The following is a 24,298-nucleotide window of genomic DNA, read 5'->3' as shown; positions in this document are numbered from 1 at the left end:
ACAGCGCAGTGTCACGTAACCGCACTCGAAATGTATCGAAAGAGGCCATGTACCGACAACGTAATGACTCGCCTTTACTAGCCCGCAGCCTTCTCCTGCTTGTCTGTCCCATTCCGTTTCCGCATACCGTCCTCTCGTCCGCCTATTTGATACGCACTTTATTGTGAATCGATATTATGCAGTTTTTAGCGACGATACAATCTCCAACGTTTTCCGTCTTGAAAAGAATGGTCGCGTGGTGACTCGCGATGAAAATCTCGATTATTAATTTATTTTGCTGACAATAATTGGCACAATTAACGGTGGAAGGACAGTCAAGGGTTTTATTCGTGTTTACATAACTCGGCGAACTGCACGAGAGATATTGAGATTTTAATCGTTTCTTTGACAGTCTCTCTCATCGATAATGAGCCAACGTAGAAAAAGCCTGATAGTTGTGCGATTAAAGTCACGCTGCACGTGATGAAAATGCAACTAATTAAAAAAGAATCTTATCAGTTACAGCTTAGTGCTGATATTTTTTGTGATTTTATATACATTTTTAAATGAAATTTTAAAATCATCATTATTAAATTGATTGTTGATTTAATATTGTGATGTTACTATTCCCGTTCAACTTGGAACTGTTTCAAAACCGAAAAATTTAGGCACGCAATTTAGTGAACTTAAAATAAAATCACACAAAAAATAGCATCATGATACAGCTACGACCAACAGGCTCTTTTTTTTAAATTAATAAATTAATAGTTCAGGTACATATTTTCCAAATCACACTCACGTTCCATCCTCCTTGGATACTTCCTAACAGGGATATATATGGTCACGTCATTATCATCTCTACGATATAATGGAAAGAGATCTCCTCTTTCCCATGCCTTCTTAGCTCGGATCAAAATACCTATTATAGCTCTTCGTCAGACGCGGAGAAAAGTACCGTCTCTTTATTAATGGTATCCGATGTGTCACGTTACAAGAGGGCCCAAGCGTGTCGATATGAATGGCAGCTCTTAATCTCCGTCCGCGCAGTCATCAATATATTGATGTCCGGCCGTGGGGGTCCTGTCTCCAGGCTAGCCTGGACCAAGCCGGCCTAGACATTATATTGCCAGCTCATTACACCAGCAACGGTTCATATCACGCTTTACTACCTTCCGGAAAATGTTGTCCTCCCCCGAAATGGCAATGTGTGCAGAAATCTCGCGTATACGGTGACACCGTATAACGGTGCGCTACGTGTATTATCCCCAAGAGATTATATAAATTGGTAATTTGGTACGGCGAAATAAATACAATGGCAGTCTACGGGATTATTACGCGAGTGCACGCCTATCTGTTTATCGGGCCGTTTCATTCGCGTTAATCAAATATACGTTTATACGTTATTCAATATATGGATATTGATACATTGATTCATACGTGTCTATTGTTTCATATTTCGAATCACCTTTTCTCCTCCTCCTCCTCCTCCGCCTCCTCTCTTTCATCCTGATAAATTCTAAAATCGATACATCGCGTAATCGATCAAAAGCGACGCGTGCGTTACTGTCGTTTATGAGCCGACGCAGCGTAAATCTCGAGGTTGCAATCATGTGGAATCACACACATCATCGATTTATATTTGTGTCAAATATTTACAAATCACCATAACCACATCGTTACGCTCTGCGGATAGCAGCTGGTCGGAGAAGTGTCACGACCAAAATGAATAAAACAAACTCAAAGATATCACAGCGCAGCGCGTGTTCTTAGTATTAATACCGGGGCGGTAACGGGAACTAAAAGCCGACTGCTTTCCTAGCTAAAGGCTTGAGATCTTCTAACCGCGCTCTCCATCTGGCCTCCGACCATTTTCAAGTTACTACATACCACGGACTCTTAGCTATCCGATGTATTCTCAAGGATTTCAGAAGATGAGGTTAAGCCAGGGATAAATTTTTAATGATCAGATGGAAGTTCTAGCTTCGCGAAGTAATCGCATAGTACACGCGAGATATCGTATAGAGGGATTAGTTTGGAATTCACGAAAATAACCAAGTCATTATGGCTCGAGAATAATAAAGTCTTAGTAAACTCACAGCCTTTTGCGCCCAACGGACGAAGAGTAATATTACTTTTGCATTACACATTTAAAATTAGATCAACAGGTTTTCAGCATTTGAGTTCTTAAAATATTTCCTCGTATATTTTGAGTGAAAAACAAATTGAAACGGAATTGATTTGATAGCACTGCTAATTTCCTCCGAGAGTTGTTATCTTTGCGCGAACGTTATTAGGAATTTTAGGTACGAACAAAGATTATATAATGGAATCCTTATTCGAGTCTAACGGCATATATGTGAGAGTTGGAAACTCTAAGACGCTAACGTACGGGATTAGATGTCTGGAGTTCTCGTAGCAGGCCCGGAAAATGGGTTAAAGCAACAGTCATTAGAAGGTAATGCGAAAGTTTCGTCGAGAAAGAAAGCAACGGTCTACCGTTTCCACTTATTCCATCACGTCAGAAACTTACACACTAGCGGGCGTCGTAGCTATCAGAAGGAATGAATAATTTAAAGATGTCGGATCGCATGATCGGAATTCACATGTCTGGGAATCATTTTGAACGTCAAATTACGAGGGGGCAGGAGGATTCGCTCTTCGAGCGATCGCTTGAATAATTACGTTACAGACAGTCAATCCATTTAAATCACTCTATTGCCGACAAATGGTTCATTAAAATGCAGCGGATCGAAATCCTGTCGCGCCAATTGCGTAACGTAGCGCGCGGGAATATTCTGATAAATTCTAATAAATCTTGTCTCGATGAACCTACTGCCGACGCTTGAGAAGGGTCGCTAACGTTTTTGTGGACAAAGTAAATTTGCATGAACAAAATTACTTTACATCACTGAGTATATCTGATACACGGAAAGAAAAATTTTCATCGATGCAGCTAATGATTTGTTAAAACTGTATTTTACTACTTTAATAAAGGAACTTGTTATTACATTGGTTCCTTAGCAAAGTGTACTTATGATCGGATTACAAATTTAAATACTATTCTAGCTAACGTACATAAATCGCAACAAATTGCTCAACAGCGAAAAAATGGCAGCAGCGCCTCTAACAGATGGAATATTTCGCGTAAGAAACGCAGAGAATAGAATAAAAAGTGCAGCACATTACAATATTTTTTTACTCTTGTTTTGAACAAGAGTATGTTCTGAAGCAAAAGAATTCCATTTTATGAAAGAAATCCCGAAATCGAAACCTTAAAACTCCAAGATAATTGTCGAATAAAATTAATTTGGACAATAATTTTGATTATTTCAATTTAAAAATTAATTCAAAAACTTGATATTTGGAGCCGTAATATCAGAATAATCAGAAACATTAAAACTTGAGTCTCCTACAGTGAAATTATAGTTAATGGTTGCGATATACGTGTACTGCCCCACCCATTCGTTAGTAGTATCTGACATAGCTAAATTTGTAGCTCTTATAATTCCAACAATTAATTAAATTTAGTTAGGCTGTTAAACTGTTTTACTTATTCATATATTACAACTATAATAAAATTTAATTACTACATACAAATTTTTGCTGCAATCTTTTTTTTTCGTGTCTAAATCAGAATTGTTAATACTCAACATTTTATTTTTAAGATTTAGATTATATGTTACCTTCATAAAATCGTTATAAGATTAAGAAATTGTTATTTAATTTAATTAAAATTAGAAAACAGAAGCCGCTATAATAACTTTATAGACTCTTTAAATTTCACAGAGTGGCAAATTACTCGAAAATTTCACGAGTTCAATTTTCTCTCTGTAGGAATAAATTTTCATTCTGTAAGAGTGAATTTTAATTTTTATTAGAGAAATTATTCGAAAAATTGCACAAGCTCAACTTTCAGTTTTTAAGTATACATGTATTGTATGTATTTATATTAGCATCAGAATTGAAAGTCATTATGTATGTTAAAATCGTTTTATATATTATTTTCAATCTCCATTTATGGTATTAGATGAATTATGCTTTCAAATATTAGGCTTGTGATTAATTTAAATATTATATTTTTCCGAGTATATGATTTACTACTATCAAATGTTACGTAACCAGGGATTTAATAATATTCGCATAATATAGTATCAAGATTGAAGAGGTACGTAAGGTAGGCCTACATGACCATAAGTACCAGGATACAGGCTTGTGTGCTTGACTGAATGTTCTCGCTCTATATCCCACACCAGGCGCCGCCGCAACATAGTTCAGAGCGCTGTGCCAGTACATATGTACGTGTATACATTACCAATAAATTTTCGTACAAATCCTTCCCCTACTTCCTAATCTCCTATCACGCAATAATGGTACCTGTTGTCCCATCCTTAATACCGCCGTCATGCGGGGCATGTAATTATAACGCGCTGATACCTCGATTATTAGCGCAAAAGCAATGTCTGTTTAAAATATTTGCTCAGTATCAATATTCAGTAGCACTAATGTCGCTTATCGATCGATTAACAGGTAGATACCGCTCTGCGATGGAAGACGAAGTAGTGTGAGTCGACGTTTAATCATACTAGCACGCATTCAAGAGATAAATAGAGAAATTTTAGTATTCGAATAATATAATTCGATAAAACCTACCAAGAATTATGATATATAAATTATGGTGAATTTTTTAGGAATTTTAATTTTTTGATAAATTTATTTTATCAAGTACTTATATATATATAGTAAATGTATGTCAGTCTTGAAGCATTAAAATCGTGTAAATATTGTACAGTGTATGAAATTACAATTATATAAAATATATTCATAATTATGATAGTAACGTTATAAGGTTTGGTCATTGCTCTTGACGGAAGAGCCAAATTACACTCATTACACACAAATTACGAACTGGATACGATATCTCCTCTTACCAACTCCTTTTTCTCCTATGCTACAGTGCTTGATCATAGAGCTCGTTTCAGGATTACGTACTGACTACGGGCGACCCCAACGTAAATATCACTCTCGTTTTACGCAGATGCGACTTCTCATCGGCAAAATAAACACGCCGGAGGAAAAGTTATCCTAATGAGGGAATCATACTCCTTGATCTACTGAAAATGATGTTTCCCTGTACTTATTATTATATGCATAATCAAGCTTTTTATTCAAATACAATAGAATCGCGATATGAGCGCATATATTGTACGTATTTGCAGTTATTTCTGCAAATTGTTTTTATTGATCGCTGTAAATTACTGTTGCATGCACATAATTGCCCGATGGTTTTTTTAAAGGGCAATAGCAATTAAAAAGGAAATACGTATACTTTCTGAGAAGATAATAATTATCATCCTGATATTGCATTGGCTGCATATGAAATTTGACATTTACAGAGCGAACGCTAAAGTAACTAACAATTTAGCTACTGACACAGTTTGACAGTGTAATAATGAATATCTAACAGTATCGCGTATTTGATTACAAGAGAAACCGAGATGGAGTGTCAAACAGCGCTGCAGGCGATTAATAATGGCTAACGATCTATATATGTGATTTAATGAAACGCGTTATTACGTTTCGGGATTCAATGCAAATATCTGGATGTCTATCCGAAAATCGACCGGTGCCACGCGCGTTCGCAAAGCTACGAGAGCGAGAAATGCAATATGACCACTCAATATCCAAAATTGCTTATACGCCTCGCGAATGTAAAATTGTATATTCCGTAACTGTCTGACCAATAGCGCGTCGACGGGCGCAAATCGAACATCGGCTGTACGTATGCTGTCGATGCGAAAACGCTCGGCCCTTTCCGTTGTTGATTATCTAAACGCGGTCGTCGATTAGACCTTCGCGCGCGCGTCAAAACTGGTCGGGTTCCAAAGTTTTGCCGAGCAGAGAGAAAGAGAGAGAGAGAGAGAGAGAGAGCAGTTTGCCACTCTGTTTGTCGCATTTACCCGATACTCGGCGGGTAAATGCCGCCGATGAAGAAAAGAAAAAGGAAAAAAGAGCGGGGAAACAAGCGTGGTACCCGATACCGGGTTTCTCATTATTTTAAGTGACTTCAGAGGCAAGCCCAGCGTATATATGCGCACCATATATCACCACTTGCCACTCAGCCCTGCAGTATCGTATAATCGAGTTGTCAGGCAAACTACCCCTTACGGAGAATGGGTCTACTATCGTTGTCGCCGCCGCAGACGCCACCGACGCCATAGTAGTCGCCTAATGCACGCGTTATTACGTTACGCGCATTTAAAACTCCCCTCCTATTAGCAGTTTGCCATCCTCTGTCGTCTGGATCGAATCCGTGGAAGATAGCAGGGAGCACGAGAGAGAGAGAGAGAGAGAGACAGAGAAAGGCGACGCGCAGGTGTAACTTAGTTGCATCGCGTGGTCGGATTTAATGCTAGGAAAGCTGTTGTGGACCGTTTATAGCACATTTGCGATATTTTGGAATGTATCTTCGTGTAACGCAATTACGCTAACTACGTTATGCAATTTTATTTAATTCCTAACCGTTATTTTACATCAGATCAAAGTGTAGAGACGAAAGAACATTCTTCCTTCCTGAGAGAAGAACGCTCGCTTGTATCTCGCAATCTTTACAATCTCATTAAGCTTTACTTTCGATATCGATGCTCGTAACGCGGGCGCACTACGCGATAGTAACGAATCAATATCAACATGACAATTATCTAAACCGTTGTTACGCATTAATCGCGATATTCAATTATAACGATACGCGCGTCCTACGTGCGGGCAAATTGTTTCCAGATGCAAATCTACCGATATCGCCCATCGCATCGTCGTCCCCTATTATTCGTGAGCCGGTTTGTCACTTATAGCCACCGTGCCCACTTCTGCCGTCGCATACCTCGCAGCAGAAGCAGCACTCCTATTATTGCTCGCTTTGATGTCGGAGCAGTCCTTCTGAATACTGAATTAATTCCTGAAAGGAAACGCATTGCGTCGGGCGCACAACTACCGGGCGCAATTATCGTTATTTAAAGCGGACAATTATATCGAGATAATTTTACGACGTTTAACGTGCATTACCGCCATCCAAATGGATTCGGAGCGTAGTAACTCGCGAGTATCGAACAAACGTTACGTGATATCGAAATACTCGAGTATGTCTGCGCTACTATCTCGCTGGTATCGTTGCACTGGGAAAAAAAAAGGAAAAAGAGATATAAATCGCTTTCTAGAACGAGAACACTCCAGAGGCCCGAGAAATCCGAGCGAAAAGCCGATAAACCATGCTGGTTTTAATGAACTTTCATTTTTCCGCGTGAACCTTTGGGAATACAAGAATAACAATTTTATTTTCACGTAAAAGAGACGACGGGATTGAGCTGAAACGTCGCTATTTATTACTTTTGTTCCGAATCTATTTGCAGATTCATAGAGAAACCGAGAAATATAACCGGTAGAAGAATTAATTAATAAATTATACGAAGATTAAAAACTAATCGCGCATATTAGAGACGTTCTACTGCAAACGCGATTAACATCCTTTATTACGGTTTTTTTTTTTTAATCTATTACGACCTCCGTATTATTTAAGCACCGATTTTACTTCGTACATGCAAATTAATTTCATTTAAAACGTTACCTGTGGGCCATGCCTGCGCATCTCACGCACAGCAGAAACTGTTTGTTCACGAAGGGAAGCAACGTGCGCGATTACACGATTTGGTCGGTGAGCATCGGCAAAATATTGCAACCGACCTTCACATCGGAATAATAACAACGCAAACCGCACATCCATATTCGTTTTGCGAAATAAGGGCTGAGCCTACCTAGCGTAACTCGTGCGCGGGGTCACTTAATAATGCAGATGGAGAATGCCCCTAGTCCCGGAACACCATGTGTAAGTCATGATTAATATTTCAGTTGTCGACCAAGAGGTTGAGGCGAAGGGGAGCGGCGGGGAGGGGCAGTCTAGGGGGGATGTCCGGAGTATGAGGGTACCGACGGAAGGACTGACCATTGCAAAAGCGTAGGAGGTGCGCGAAGGTTTCGTTGTCCGGTGCGTTGTTAATTATTCGCAAAGGAAATTAATGCGCTCCTTGCAATAATTTACACCGACCGCGGAATGAATGGTGGCCAGACGGAATTATTCACGCTTCGTGGATCATAATTTCGGGCGTAAGGTTTTAACGTCTCGCGTGGAGATAACCAAGATGTCGACGGCTATTACTAATGCTCCTAAAAGGAGCTCCGTCGTATACTTTATCTGTCTGACGTAAGGAAAGCGTGTGCGCGATGCAATGGGAGTTCTTAAGGTTAGTAGAGAACGTATATACCGGATTCAATGTATATACGGTAGATGTGCTCTCTCATGTCGCTCATAAAATTATTAGATACTTTAAGCTAATACATATTCGGTTCAGACTATTCAGTACGTACATCTGCTTTTTGTTGAAATTTCTATTAATATGTCGCTTCTCTCGCGAGCACGTACATCGGAGATTTTATTATTATATATTTAGACAAGAGAGAATTTTAATCAAATTCCGAGATTTAATGTATTTAAATTCAGATCTAATTCTACCCGCTCGAGATGACTCTTATCAGTTAACGATGTCAGCTTGAATTCGGTCAATAAGAAATTCTACTAGACTAAAAATATCCTAATAGCTGACATCAAATTCTTCGATTGAACTATTCAAATGCATTTTAATAGAAAACCAGATTTTTTTTTTAATATACTATATTTAAACGCGTATAATAGGATATCGATTGAATTTATGATGCCAGTAATACGTTACATCAAATATAAAATTTGTACAGCTGAAATGAATCAATATCTTGAAACGAGACCAGTTTATGTCATTCTGAGACTTGGAGATAAAGAATAAATGTCTTATACTGTTCACATGTATGTACATACATGTTTTAACGTTTTCTTTTTTTTGTGCAGCGGACTAACATTGGCTAGCTACAAGACATTAAAATAACTCTATTATTACGGTGGCATAACGTGCCACCTCGTGCACACGTTCTTAGAAAATTTTAGTAAATTTTACATAACGAAATGTCAAAGCAGAACATTAAGCTAGACTTTGTAGCAAAAAGCGGTAGACCGCAAGTAGTTGGGGTCGTAATGAATTTACCGCGGTCGCTCTTTAACAATGCGCATCTCACTATCGCGCCGCTGTTTCGCCGCTAACGATAACCCGGTAAAATACGTTCTGGGCTCAGCGCTTCCGCACCGTAGTGCTCGAGGCTTAGATTTTCTAATCTATTTGACACATTACTTACTGTCAGAGAACTTGAGATTATCTGAAAATAGAGCTATATTACATATGCATTAAATGCGTACGTAAACTAAATATAAATGCAAATTTTTGCCATTTTTTTTTTAAATAATTCTTTCAACATTTATAAATTTTATTAAAATTATTTTCTCTACGTTGCGAGCGTTCTGTTTATTTAATGGTTTAAATGACCATTAGTTAAATATAAAAATTTTAACATTAGGTTTAACATTAGTTATTGCGTTATTAATATATTCTTACAAAACGATCAGATGATCGGACAAATCAAACAATTAATTTTAATTAATAAAATAAATTTAAGAGAGCGGTAGAAAAGGATATATATTTTCATGCATGACATTTCGTGTACGATTATTTAAGCGATGGTAATATCAGATATTATAAATAAACGTTGAATAAATTCACATGTAAAAAGAACCATAAACAGTATGGATTTATTTTCCGTGGAAAATGTATTTGGAAAATACACGCGATAGTTTAACGTTTTGCATCTGGCAATTAAAATATCGTTCTGTCGCTGTCTCTTTAATCTCGATGTTGATATCACAATGTTATACGTGAACTAATTTAGAGTAACTACAAAGTAATTTATAATTAATTAATTGCCATTTTAACAAGAACATTAAATATATTAACGTGTTTGTATAATCTCCTAAGAGAAATGCTTAATTCATTATTGCTAATATTGCACATTGCGCAATACCTCGTACAAACATTTGTCTATGTGGCTACTATAGTATAAAAAAAATATTTATTTGTTATTATTGGATCATTATAAATTGTGTTCATTATGATTCTTGTTTACGTTAAAGCAAACTACTTTGTTTTCTATGAAATACCGGTAGAAAAAGAAGGAATGAGGAAGGAGCGCAGAGGGGAAACTGATGAAAAGTTTGCAGCTAGGGGATCTTCTATCGATAGTATGCTATTCCGCGCCAACGTCGTCAATAACGGAAGATATCGATATGTAATTCCTAGTTTCAAGGATGATGAGAAAAGTTCTCGTGCCGTTCATAAAATATATAACGGATGTACTATTCATTACTGTCGGAGGGGGATTCAACGGTAGTAGCCGGTCGCACGAGAAAAACAAAACATTAAGTAGATGGGAATACTGTAGCGAACATTGAACTTCGAACCCTCGTCGTTGACTACAATTCTGCTTTTTATAAGCAATGTGAGAATGAAGGCGGGCGATATTAAACTTTACGGCGTTCTTTCACAAGTGATTGAGAGAAAAGTTTCGTATTCGTAATGTACATTCGTTATATTGCCTGACAATTACGAACAATTTAATTATTATGAATATTACTTTGCCGATTTGGACTAATTAAATTATAATTTACACAAATTTAATAAATGACTGAACTCAGAGTTTAATTTCAGATCTCTAACTGGGATGTAATTTTTGTCAAAATTGGATGTAATTTTCGTATAATTAATTACTGAATACATTCAATTATTATATGATTTATACGCTGGATATTACTACTAATTAGAAAAGAAAATCGAAAAAGTAAACTAATAAATATTCTATAAAATGATTAATGGTCGTCAATGGAATCATCAGCGGAATAGGAATGCGTGTAATATAAAATGAGATTCCAACTGCAGATATAAAATGCATTAACATACATAATCATACGTATTTTTTCGCTGGAGATACAAAAAATTACGTACACTTCTCGAATGCCCCAGGCTCTCAGACAAATACACTGAGTTTCTCCTTTGCTAACGTTCACGTAACATGTAGACCTTTCTTTGATAATGTGCAGAATCGACTACTGCCTCTATTTTTCTTCGTCTGAATGGAACAACGTTGTTTCATACGAAAGTTGTACTATACACTATTTTTGTCATAATTTATACCTTCTTTGTACTTTGTATGTTTTTTCTGTATTTTCTGAATAATAAGAATTTCAGACTACTGTAAGATAACAAATATCTTGGAAAAATTCAAGTTTTTGTAAATTTCAATCATTCATTTTAATTCAAGAACTTGCGTATCAAGAATTTTATATTTGTAAATTTTCAGTGATTGCAATCGTTTTTCTGACACTCTGCATGTTGATTTCTCTTTTTTTTTTCATTGCACTGGTAACGCAGCGGTTGTGTTTCTGGTTCCAAATGTTTAATTTTTTTTAGACCGCGTGAACCTGAAATGACGTATTAAATTTTATGTACTAACATTGTGCGTATCATTTTGCACTGCAAGCGTCAGTCGAAATTGCCACTACGATAAAACATGCCTTTTTATGAAATATTATTGCGTTAACTGCGATACATATGTTATGTAACACTGGAAATTTTAACGGTCGTTTAATAGCCATCATATCGAAAATATCTCTAACACGCTAAAAACATCGAATATCCGCAAACGTGTATTTATTATACAATTTACAATTATAATAATTCTAATTGTAAAATAAAAATCCTTTTCTAATTTTTTATGTGTGTGTGCGTGTCTTCTTAATATTCAACACATTTTTGAAATATATTATTCTGATATACGTAAGATATAACTATGTGATGCCAGTATTATAAGTATTTCGACTTTACAAGCGGGGAAAATAATCTTCATCGCTGCGGTTTCGTTGGTCGTATTTCAATTACGCGATTTTATAAGAAAAAGGAAATACATTTTACGATCGATGGACGTTATTAAAATTCCGTAGAGAATCACGAAGCTGTCTCAAGTGTTATTTAAATATAAAATGTATTATTTCAAGTTTTAAATGTTTAATCATTCTTTAAAATATTTTAAATGCTTCTAAAATTTTATTTATCTATATGGATACTTGTTAATATTCATATAAATTCAACTAGCTCTGGAAAACAGTAAATATTCCTTAAATCGTGAATGTTGTAATAACGACGTTGCATAACACCGCGATCGATGCGAAACGCGCGCACGACGTCGAACGCGCGCGAGATAAGTAATATCATTACGACAACTTCTATTACGTTGTATTTCATCACCGGTATATACCTACATTGTGCTCTTGTTGCAATGGAAAATTGTTCGCATTAATGAAAACTCGAAATATTCCGCGATGAAGGGATACGCGGTTGGAAGCGGGACGCAAAGTGCGACGGGTATGTCTCATTAGCGGGCATCGTTATTTTCTCAAAACGGAGCATCGGCTTATTAGCCGTCGTAATTGTATGTACGTCTCGTCTCGTCTCTCGCCCACCCCCGGCGCGGCGCGTCGGAAACGCGGGCGCTTTAGGCTTTCTATCAAAGAGCTCGCAGTTTAAGAAGCGGAAGGAAGAGGCGTAGAGCGAGAAGCTTGGAGGTATAGAGGCAGTCGGAGAGTGGCCCTTTCAACGGAGACACTTTGCACCTGTTGAAGGTACAGCTACTCCTCGATCTTGCCAAACCCTCCCGCGCTCAAAGTGATCTCCAACCTCTGGCAGTTACTAGAAAAACGCCGGCGAATTCCCCTCCTAGCGCCCGATTTCGTTTCGTTGACATCTCGGAAATTGGTTTTCGATATGAGCCGCGACGTAGGTATCCCATTGTTCCTTGTGCGTACGACAGCTGCTCGAAAAACGCGTCTTGCATCCCTTATTGTTTTTTTTTTCTTTTTCTTTCCTTTCCTTCTTTAACACGTGTACACCTTTCGCAATGGTACACTTTGCACGCGCGGACTTAAAAAGTTCGGTAAAAGGAGCCTAAATTACAATCAAGAGTCGAGGAAAAATTCCACATTTGACTCAAATATTTATTCGTCATTGGAGAATACTCGAATTCGAAACACAAGAGCAAAACTGCAACGCTGTTGCATATTGAAATGATATTCAATATTTGTGTCAACGTTATTTGCAGTTGTCACAAACATCTGTTGCATTCTTGCAAAGTACTTTACGAGAATGCATATTGCAACTATCTTGTGCGTTTTCATATTCGAACCATACCAATTCCACGATGACTGAAATTGGCCACGAAAATAAAATGTCAATAATGATCGATTATTAAATTTTTTACGTGTGTAGAATTACTTTGCCCACCCGATTTTAAACCTGCGTAATATTTTGGCAACAATGTGGCGTTTCGTAAAACGCGGTATCTCACGGATATCCCGTACCTGAATTTTAACGCGCGATGCGAAATCATTAGAGGAGAGAGAGAACGCTTTGAAAAGGCGCGTGTTAACTACGGACCGCAACGCAGCGTCGTTCACGAGCGAAATTTTGAAGAAAATTAACGCGCTCCGGCCGAAGTTGCGTCGTCTACCGTGTCCAGGTGTACACGGGCCGTTGCGCGGAGCTTGCGAAAGCAGCCGGGGGCTAACTCTTCCGCAAGCTCGCTCGAGTCTACGAGCCGTGTCGGCCGTGCTACCGCTCCGCGCCGCGCCGTGCCAGGGCGAAGTGCATTCGATGTTCGCAGTTCGCTGCCATGGCAACAATCCCCTACAAACAAAATGCATCGTGTGCACACGACATGCCACGGTTCTCCTTGTCGCGCCGCCGTCGCCGCCGCCGCCGCCGCCGCCGGTGCCCACCCGCCGCGCGTTTAGTCGCTACGGAAGGAACCGTTGCCGGGGTGAAGAAATGCCACCGGACAGGACGAGACACGACTGTAAATTCCGAGCGTGGCGAGTGTCGGAGGGGACGGCGCGCGGCCCCGTGTGCTTTGCGAGATAAATCGTCCGGCTAGCCCGTGCACTCGCACGGCTGCCGGGAGTGTCGAAAGGGGACACCGGTGAGCACGCGATCGGCGCCGATGATTAACGGTCGATTAAAGATAAGCGCCCGACTGTTCGTTTTGCTACGTCGACATGCCGGCGAGATGTTGTTACGTGGTTAACGCTTTCGCGATCGATACAGTCGATGCGTACGAGTTGCTGCCCGAGTCTATCGATGAATTCGGAACGTCGACTTTTTCCTTAAATATTATAGCAATGTAATGTACCTAATAACTAGCTGATACCGTTATGAGCCGATAATTAATAATTGTCAGTTTCGCAAAGGCTGTAATTCTGTGATTTTATTGGGAAGAAAATTTACGTAAATAAAATTTAAATAAAGATTCAAGTATCATTATTACATAATATTTATGTTTTAACAACAGGAACGTATTTGTCGATTTTAAATGGCGCAAGGGAAACACAATATCGGTTTTTACTTTTGCAATAAACACGTGGTATCGTCTCAATGCTTGCCAGCGTCCCGACACAATGAACGAGAAATGAAGCGAAATAGTGCCTCGTAATCACAGACATTTGTCGCGCTGGTCCAAAAGTCCTTGCGACGTGGCAAGCGACCGATAAAGAAACGACCTTTCTATCCTCTTAAACGTCACGGCGACGTTTTCGAATCCATACGGATTAGAAAATCCAATATAGAAAGGAGGAGCGGCACGAGGCGAGGGCGTAGCGGAACCGCACGAGCGGGAGGGTGACCGAGGTCGCGCCGAAGGGAAATGGGTAGAAGAGGAAAGGTCGGAGGAGGAAGAGATGGGGGTTAGTGAGGAGTGAGGACAAGAGAGAGAGAGAGAGAGAAAGAGGGAGAGTGAAGAGAGGGCATAACACAATTACATGTGGGGTTGATGCCGGGCTCGCTCGCTCGCTCGCTCCGTACGGCGTAGCGGCAGGATGAGGGTCGGGGACCGCGCGGAGGGTGCCCCAACGGTGGGTGGCAAGATTGAATATGAAAGTTTAATGCGAGCAATATCAGCGCCACTGCCCCGGCCCTCGGCTACTCACTCTCAGACGTCTCGACTATCAGGGTGCCCATCTTGGCTGTATCTCTCTTTATATCGCGAGTGCGCCTCGCACCGCCGGCATCGAGCGGGAAAGAGGGCGAGACGGCGGAGAGCACTTCGAATCTTTGATGTCCCGAGGTAACCCGCAGGTCGCCTCGAGCTTGTTCCACGATACGCTCGCGCGCGTAAATTCCCAACCGATTTGAAAAACTGATTTGTCAATCCGCAGCGCCGTGCCGCCGCGCGTCCGTCGCTTTCGACAAGCGCATCCATTTCGATGCAAATAACGTTTAGAACGTAACGCGTTGCGCGAGAACGTAATTAGCACCCCGTTGCCTGCATGTCCTTTAGACTCAAATATCGGGCTATTTTCAACGCGCGAGAAATGATGGGACAAAGGAAAGCCTACGAGATTGTCAATGACACATTTGATTTCCTTTGTGCTCATCTACAAATCGATAAATGTCAATGATAGTTATATCTGTTACACGAGTTAAATTATCTTTACGTTTTATCAATTGGCAAGCTATCACACTTCGTTATTAATCAATGTCATACGCAGTATCGTAATCCTCCGTCTCACACAAAAAAATATTTTCAAATTTCTGCCATCCTAATGAGAGGCGCGGGATAAACGTATTGCCAAACAGTCTAGTCTTTCGCATAAAAAAAGGATAATTATCAATTAAAAACTTACTTTTGTGTAAAGATACCCTGCTTGTGGATGGGATTCACGAGCTCGCTAAGGCGTTTAGTGACTATGCCTTCGGCTATTTGTAAAACTTTCCTCATTAATTACCGACAAGATTCGATTTCGTCCCCTCCCTTCCATACCAATCTCCCATCCCAACCTTTTCTCACTATGGTTTTGCCTCTTTGTCCGGCCACAGCGAAACGAAGTTTAATAGTGAATTAGAACGTGCGTTCCTGCAACCGGCAATTATCTGCCAATTAATAAGTCAAACGCGATATCGTCGAGACGTATTTTTAATTAAAAAAGTGTACATATGTGTGTACGCAGAATTGATTTAATTAATTATATACAAAAGTTTACGTTATAATAAGAAGAATGTTGGAGATAGTTTTATACTCGAACTGAAAATAATTTCACAGTTTAAGGTTCTATCGTAGACGGAAGGTTGATTCTCTAAAAGTACGTATGGAAATATCACAGAAAAATTCTGTCTTTTGCTTTAACTATGTCGCCCTACTTTATCCTTTCAGCGTCACCTCAACATATCTACGAGTATATATCTTTTCGTCAAAGAAATAACTCCCGGTACACCTTGCACGTCAACGTGGTTAAAAATACAGCCGTACCTATACGCACGCGGTCGCACATCGCGCGAAGGCACACCGACGCCGCACTGGCATTTCTTACGGGTAGAAAGTCCCCCTCTTCCTCATGCTCCTTATGTTCCGCTATCGCGCGCCGAATAATGCAAGCTCCCACGGAACGGCACTGCTTTAGTGACAAGCGCCTTTAAGAGTTTAGACATGCGTCAACTTAAGCAAATGCAGATCAGAGCAACGACGCGCAACGAAGTGCTCGGATCTGACAGAGAGTTGGCAGAAATGTCGACTGGCGATAGAGGCGAAGCGAGATAGTTTGGTAACATCACAGCGGGAGACCTCTAAAATGGAATGATGGTTACGTCATAGAAGAACCCCACTGCTCTCAAGATAGGCGAAGACGCGATATGCGTTTATATGTGGGATCATGTACGCTGCGGTGCGTCTGCGGTTGTCCGCAAGCGGCAAGATCGTAGATAACGCGGGTTTACATACCCATGAACAAAGAACTCGTTTTAACTCGTCGTGAATTCAGAGCAGAGCTAAATTTGACAACGTTAGAGAATAATTTTACTTTGTTTTTCTCTCTCTCTCTCTCTCTTTCTTTATTACCCTCCTTGTCAATTTGTAATTAATTTAAGAGGAGAACATATGTCTTGTTGAGAGACAGGAGATGCCTGGCTGATAAAAATGAATGTCATTAACGTGTGATTAATTTGTGCAGATGCGGGGGACAGATCGTACCGCACGGGATCCGACACGGAAGGCGCAGCAACTACGGACAACCCTACAACGCCATTTCCTACGCCGCCCCCAACCTTGACACCGAATCATCGGCAAGCTTCTCCGTTTCCCCTCGAAAGCACAAACTCTCGCCGGCATCATTATAACGGCAGCATATCTTCCGAGAGATCTCGCAACGGCAATGGTAGGGAGTTAATTAGAACGGCAAACGGGTTGGCTTGCACGCAAGATGATACTTACGGGCTCGCCGTAAGATGAATCTCATCAAACGCAATTTTATACTGCGTTGTACAACCGTGACGCGTGCAAGACGAGCTCATTCCGGTAGATGGACGCAAGACGAGAAATCCCGGTAGTTGGGCAATTTAAAGTGATAAGCAATGTGACATCATGGCAGGCAGCTTCAACCTCGGTTTCAACCCGTTCTAATATGACATTTCGCACTTGAATTCAGCTTAGATACTTGATACTTCTAGTTATCAAACGTTACAGTGAATATGTTGATGTTAAAAACGCGTCATCGAAATTAAAATAATTCGGGGACGCGTAAAAGTTATTTGCCAAAAGTTAAAAGTTAGTCTACGTGAAAAAAAAAAAGAAAATGTTATTTCATCTTAAATAATTTCGCTTCTTTAAAAGAGTAATTTCAAAAGGATTAAAGGACTCGAAAGGACTTTTCTTTGTTCACGCGCTAATGGAAAATGGAATTTAAGCGGTATCACTCTCGTTCGTTAGCAAACCCGACGCTTTGCAAAGGAAAGAACTTCTTATACCAGACTGTTCAAAAATATTCGTATCTTCTTCATTCGCAGGTGAGACCGTTTACGCGGCGTCCACAAAAAAGACGACTTCCGGCGGCGGTACCTTAGGTCGAAGAACACGCCGAGGTCACGCAAGCGCCTTGAGCAGTAGCTCCACGGCGAGCGATCGTTCCGAAACCGTCTTCCCCGATGAACACACTCGCATGCATCTCACCAATGGTGAGGAAGACCGCAGTTTCTTTTTCTTTCGCGCATACGTCGTCATCGCGCGACTATTATTTCATACGCATGATCACCGCATCACATCGCATGCCATACCGTTTGAGACAACCTTAGTATAATAATTATGGAATCGCAGAGTGTATTTGAGTCAAAAAGTAAAATTTCTACCGTTTGACTTTGACAAAGAAAGTCATTTCGCTTGACTGATCGGGATAAATCCTCGCCGATCGCCCTGAGCGGATCGGTCCTTTAAATCACGACGTAAAATTTGCCGCGGTGCGATAAGTTAACGATCCATGCCTCAAATGCGATTACCGGACTAACCGAGTTACTGGCTGGTATCGAGCCCCTGGCCGGAGTTAAATCGGGTTTCGCGTAAACGTGTTCCTCGTTAAAAGCTTAATATTAATAGTCACCTAGAAACGTGAGCGAAAAAAGAAAATCACACATATAACTCGGCATATCTATTCAATCCTATGAATAGACATTTTCTAAAACTTACAACGTTGTATACGTATGCCTTGTCAATCATTCAAGATTATTAATTGAGAAAAAGAGAGTTACAAGCAGAGCGCTTCTTCAATCTTGATTTCTCATGAACTTTGCACAAGACGTAGTCATTATTAAAGAATTCCCTTAATGATTAGTTCAATAATAACTTCCATCGTGCTGTCTTACAGTGTTGTCTTTCTTATTAATTTCGTCTTAAAGCAACGTACGTAATATTGATAATACTATATTATACAAATGTCCTCGACTACGAGCATCTCATTACGACTTGTTTTTTCCATCGATGCACAGCTACGAAACTTCGCGAAACGGCCACAGAGGAATGATCTTGGCAAAGGCAAACGTTTCTGACTCACGGGTTATCGTCTAGCGAACAATGCCGTAATCGACAAACTGCATTATACGTCGGCTCATTAAATAACCAAGGGACCTTTCATTTTGGCAGTTAGGTTCATTGTTGTCTGACGCAGTAATGTACCAGCGGCAACACCAACAGTGTCGGTAGCTGCAATGGCAGCTGCAACGGCACAGCAGCGGCGCACAAGTACGAGAGGGAAAGAGAAAGGCTCGAGCCCCGGGCTAACGGAGTTAACAGTTGGCGCCTGGGCTCGGCTAGTTAGAGCATAGACCAGCGTCAAAGTTAGCGTGACCCGGCGGTACTATATTGTTTCAAAACGTCAACAGTATTTAGATCTCCTGTCGTTGCTAGGCCGCGCGCGCTATCTTGGCACACGCACTATCTAACTGCACGTAACGCAGCTTCGAGTAGCAACCACCGGGAGATAAGAGAAAGTAGCTTTGCGGCTTTGAACCGGCGCGCGGCGGCCGCGGTCGACGGAGCGGCTTACGCTCGTCGGCTAAGTTTTAAACGAAATTTCGTCGGATCTCATTTCGTGTCGACGCGACGTCGATGCGGTGGCGGCCACGTCGGGTTCGAGGGAAAGCTGGCTGCCAATTAGTCTACCGATATCGCGAGACAGCGAGAGCGCGGATGAAAGGGCGAAGGATAGAGCCGGGAGGAAAGCTGGCGTGTGCGGTAAGGAGCGAGAGCTCCACCGCATCTTCGTGGACGGTTACCTCCGGAATTTCGAAGGCCGCATTGCTCCTGCCCGCTCGAGTGCGATCACATTACGCGTAGGTTTCGTGAAAATTAGCAACGCGAATTAAGCTCATGACGCTCCTTCATTTGCAACATATATCAACACGTATTCTGGGTATATCTCGTAAGTGCGAGTGTATATTATATCGTATATAAGGATAAAGTAACCTTGAAGGATAGTATGATATAATTTTCTTGTCTCTTCTTAGTTTTAAGCTCAATGATTTATCAGCCACTCTCAAAGACTTATATTAAAACGTGACATTTAAAATTGTTTTAACGAATCGCTAACGAAAGAAAATCGATTTTTCTTCTGATTGCTATAAACGCGAATCTGATCGTAAAATGTCTCTGTCACATCAGTTTTGAGAATCCGTTATGTGAGTTGTTAAAAAATGTGTTTTTAGTATTCTTCGATAAATTGATAACTCTAAACGGGGATGCTGCAAACTTTCGTAGGGTTTAAAACGAAAAATCTAAACTATTACCTAAGATTATTAGCTTCGATTTAAGTCGTAAGATAAAAAATAAATCAAACGAAGGTAATTTTAAGCTGGCGTTACTTAATCTGTGAAACCATTGAGAAATTGTTAAACGTCAAGACAGATTTCGTGTTGCTCGGTACAATTATCGGATAGGTTTCTCGGCAGTAATTTTTTGACGCACTAGTTACTTAACGAGAGTGTCGATGGTGACGACGAGCACTATATAAGATACTGCAAGATACCGCGTATAATTACCTGGATCTCGTAAGCAGTAATTTGAGTCTGAATCTGCGATGGGATATTGCTTGCCAGAATGTCCCTGCGGTCTAATGGAGGCATGTCGCGGCATCTATTAGCAAATGGCTCCCAACGGTCAGGGCTTACCCGCGTTAACCCCGTGTGCGCCGCATCGCCAGAAAGACGATTGATATTACATTAGACCGCCGTAGTCTAATGTGGCCCAGTCGAGGAGCACGTTATTGAATTGGCAAACGCGCGAAACCCGATAACGTTACGGTAATTTGCTACCACAAAGCTATGAAATGCACACGCTAAATGAACGTACGTGTCATCGTAAAGTGAAGAATTTACACGTCAGATACGTTTAACCTCGCCGTAAGCGTTAACTATGTAACGAAACCGTGAATAAATGAACACTGAGAACAAAACATAATTCTGTCGATACATATTGCAATAAGTTCGTCTTCCAATTTAATACCATTCGCATTCATTATAAACTTCTGTTAATCCGTAGGATTTTCAAATAATCATTAAATACATTAAATGTGCATGTATTACATACATTTGTACAGGTATATCCATTAGGGGAAATGCGCAGTTTTTGTGAAAATTGATAATTGTGCACAATGTAAATGTGCAGAAGCAAATCACCATCGGTGAAAAATAAATTTTCCGCGGGTTTTCGCAATCGTTTCAACGATGGTCGGTAATTTTTGACGGGCTCCGATGCGGGCTGTTGCATTTAATGCCGTAGAACGAATCATGCGCACCAGCAAACTTGATGCTATCAATTCGTTCGATTTATGTAGGTTTCGCGGTATATGTTGCATGCACGAACGAAATAAATGTAAGCGGAATCAATTGACTTATGTATAACAGTCAAGTAAAAAACTTAAAAAATAACCGTGCTACATCTCCCAACAGTAATAGTCGGTATTGTCAATAAACCATAATATGGTCGAATAAGCACTCGGTTAGATAAATAACTCGCGCGATTTTTCGCTTTTTTTTTATCGTAGAAGTGATTTTTAATCAAGTACACTTGTGATTCGTCACTTCTACAATCAAATAATTTTTGTCACGATGACCGTTCGGGAAGTTATATACCAATGTGTCTGCTTGGATGAGTGCCAAGTTTCGTCGAATAGGAATAATTTCAAGCGCCACTTGCGAACTATGCCAATAGTCCGTGTTCGCCATTACCATTATCGTTTTATTCTTTTTAGTCTATCTTTTTACGAACTAGATATCTATGGCGGCGCAAATCTTTTATTACACCGAATTGTTTGCAACGTTATCGTTTTTGTCGTTTGCAGAAATAAAGGTCAATTTTTATGTTGTAAAAGAAAACAGATACTCTCCGCGCGCGAGCGACGACGAGAAGAACGCTCGAAAATTAAAAATATGGATCGTTGAGTTTATGGATGACGTTATAACGGTCCTGTCTCGCCACTTTACTATCATTACGTTAAGGCAAATAACTCAAACCGAATGTAATCAATGCGCAAGCTTAATTGTCGTAAATTATCGTATAATGCTCAGGTTACGAGCAACGTGATATTTATGAACTTTCTCCTCCGTGAAAATTCATAACAAAGCTGTTTTATGGAACCTCACTCTATCCCAAATATATTTAATTATTTTCTCTTACCTAATAATTGGCAGAAAATAATTTTGAGAATTTTAATCAAATTTTAATCAAATGTAAGCACAATAGGCACAGAAAGAAATTAGTATTAAAGCAACAATTTATTGTTTCATACATAAGCAAGAATATAAAATTTTCTTGGAAAAAGAATTGATAATTTTAAGCAGACATAATTTGCTTACATAAATTTAAGAAAAAAAATTTCTCCATGTTAGCAAATTATGTCTTCTCAAGATTATAAATTCTTTCAAGAAAATTTGATATTCTTGCCTATACATATATGAAACAATAAATTGTTGATTTGATACTAATTTTTTTCCCGTGTGCTCGATTCTATTATGTCGCTGTGCACCGAAAGTCCGAAGATAGAATAAAAGTGTAATATACGTCTGACCAATTTACCAATGGTAAATGGATCCGGGCGAGGCACGGATGAAATTTTGTGTGTACGGCGCGAACGAAGGCGGAAGCGGCACATAGAAATTGTACGAGACAGTTCGGACGAAGCATTCACGAATGCTAACTCGGTTTATTAGACTGTTTGGTCCGGAAGGAGTCAAGCCGGAACGATTCGTTGGACTGGTTATCGGACAGTAGGTACAGTACCTACCATCGGCGGCAATACCGCGCCGGGGTATAGCACTGGCAAATAATTCGTATTTACATGAACGTGTACTCCCCGATGCGGCGGAGGCGTTAGACCGACAAATCGAATTACAGACGCGAATCGCTAACCGCATCAAGTCACTGTCGGCTACCTTGCATCCCCTTGCACTGTCTGACTAACCCTTCTCGCCGCCCGCGGATGAGGGATAACTCGGTTGAACTCGGTATCGGTGATGCGCTGGCATACTACATAATTGGCTCACAACGATTGGCCAAGACATACCGTCGGCGACGTTGTATTGTTCAATAATGTGTCCAATTAGATGCCGCACTAACGCCAAACACGTGTGTGTACGCTTGTCACGTTTGTAATAACAGTCGAAAGTGATATCCAATAAATTCCCTGCTAAATACTGTGTCAAGAAAGTTGAGTGCCTTTATCGAAATATTTAAACGTAAAACGATTTAATTGCCATAATGATGCGATTTAACTTTTGTAAAGAAGTTTCGCCAAAATTTTGGAATTATATATAATGTACGATATATTCACAAAAATTATAATAAAGTATATTTAAAAATAAACTAAAATGCATGTGCGTGCAGCTTTTGTGTAAACAGAACTGTTTGAATTTTACAAATACTCACAAAATGATAATCTAAATTAATTTATATAAAAAAAAAAAAAACAGAATTCTTTGATATTCGATAAAAGAGAGATTGAACGAATTTTAATTTGAATGTAATATATATTCTGCTATAGCGGAATATAAGCCACATTATGTAAATAGTGAAATCTATATTACCGAGTTATATCATGTTCATCATTTTGCAGAATTAGATTGCACTGCATCTATTGCCATCAGAAACTGCATGATTTATTTTGCGCGTTCTGTAAACGCCATCCTCTATGCTTTATGAGAGACAGTAACGCGGTTTGACCACTGGTCAATGATGTACCAGCATTAGCTATAATTGGCTGGAACCGTATTGATCTAACCTTCATGTAGGCAACGTTATCTCCTATCCTTGCTGTGTATAATTAGTTATGCCGGCAAATTTACACATATACAGTGCAATAAGTTGTTTAGCAGAATTCTGTAGAATTTACGTGAAAATCAGCAAATTCGCGGATCTTCACGCTACTTGTTACGTTAGCGAGTAACCGACTTCCACGCATGATGTGTGCAAAATATATATAAAAAAAAGATGATGTCGAATGTGTCCATCAAATAGATAATAAAATTGTTTGTTGCCAATCGTCGATATAATTGATCTGTTGGATCATCAAATTCCGCTGCGCTCGTTCCGAGATATTTTTGCTTTTGGCAATTTTGTCATCGGATTAAATTTAACCGGTTTTAACTCTTTCACCTGCATTCTAGCAATTTAACGTTAGCGTATAGCATATTTCGCAATTTCAGAAGAACCTTCTTCAAATATGTACTTTCCCGGACTTTAATTTGCTGCTGCATTTCGTACCGGGTACGCACGGTAAAGCGATGCAACGACCACGAAAACGGAACTGTACTCCACGTCGTTGTACAAAGAGTATAAGTCTTATAAAGTAACACATTTGCGGATTCAAAGGGAAACCGCGGCCCTTTCTATGGCGGTTCGGCACCAGTTCCGAGGTTTTTCCTTGTCCCGTTGTCGCCGGTGCGATATCGACTTTGTAATTGAGCGTTACAGGTGTTCCGAGCACTCGAACGATACCGGC

At 40.0% G+C, this 24,298-nt stretch overlaps 1 protein-coding gene across 5 annotated transcripts in view; it reads left to right on the top strand.

Annotated features, from left to right (window-relative positions):
- Positions 1 to 24,298, top strand: part of LOC105196443 (teneurin-a) — a 480,887-nt gene that overhangs the window by 158,222 nt on the left and 298,367 nt on the right. For all 5 annotated transcript variants that reach the window (XM_039446048.1, XM_039446047.1, XM_039446051.1 and 2 more), the window contains exons 5-6: positions 16,991 to 17,194; positions 17,823 to 17,990. In XM_039446048.1, the coding sequence (XP_039301982.1) occupies positions 16,991 to 17,194; positions 17,823 to 17,990 (372 nt within the window). The remainder of the gene's footprint in view (positions 1 to 16,990; positions 17,195 to 17,822; positions 17,991 to 24,298) is intronic.

The sequence above is a fragment of the Solenopsis invicta genome, chromosome 2, assembly GCF_016802725.1.
Source record: "Solenopsis invicta isolate M01_SB chromosome 2, UNIL_Sinv_3.0, whole genome shotgun sequence".
NCBI lineage: Eukaryota > Metazoa > Arthropoda > Insecta > Hymenoptera > Formicidae > Solenopsis > Solenopsis invicta.
This window is presented reverse-complemented; position numbering and strand designations above follow the sequence as displayed.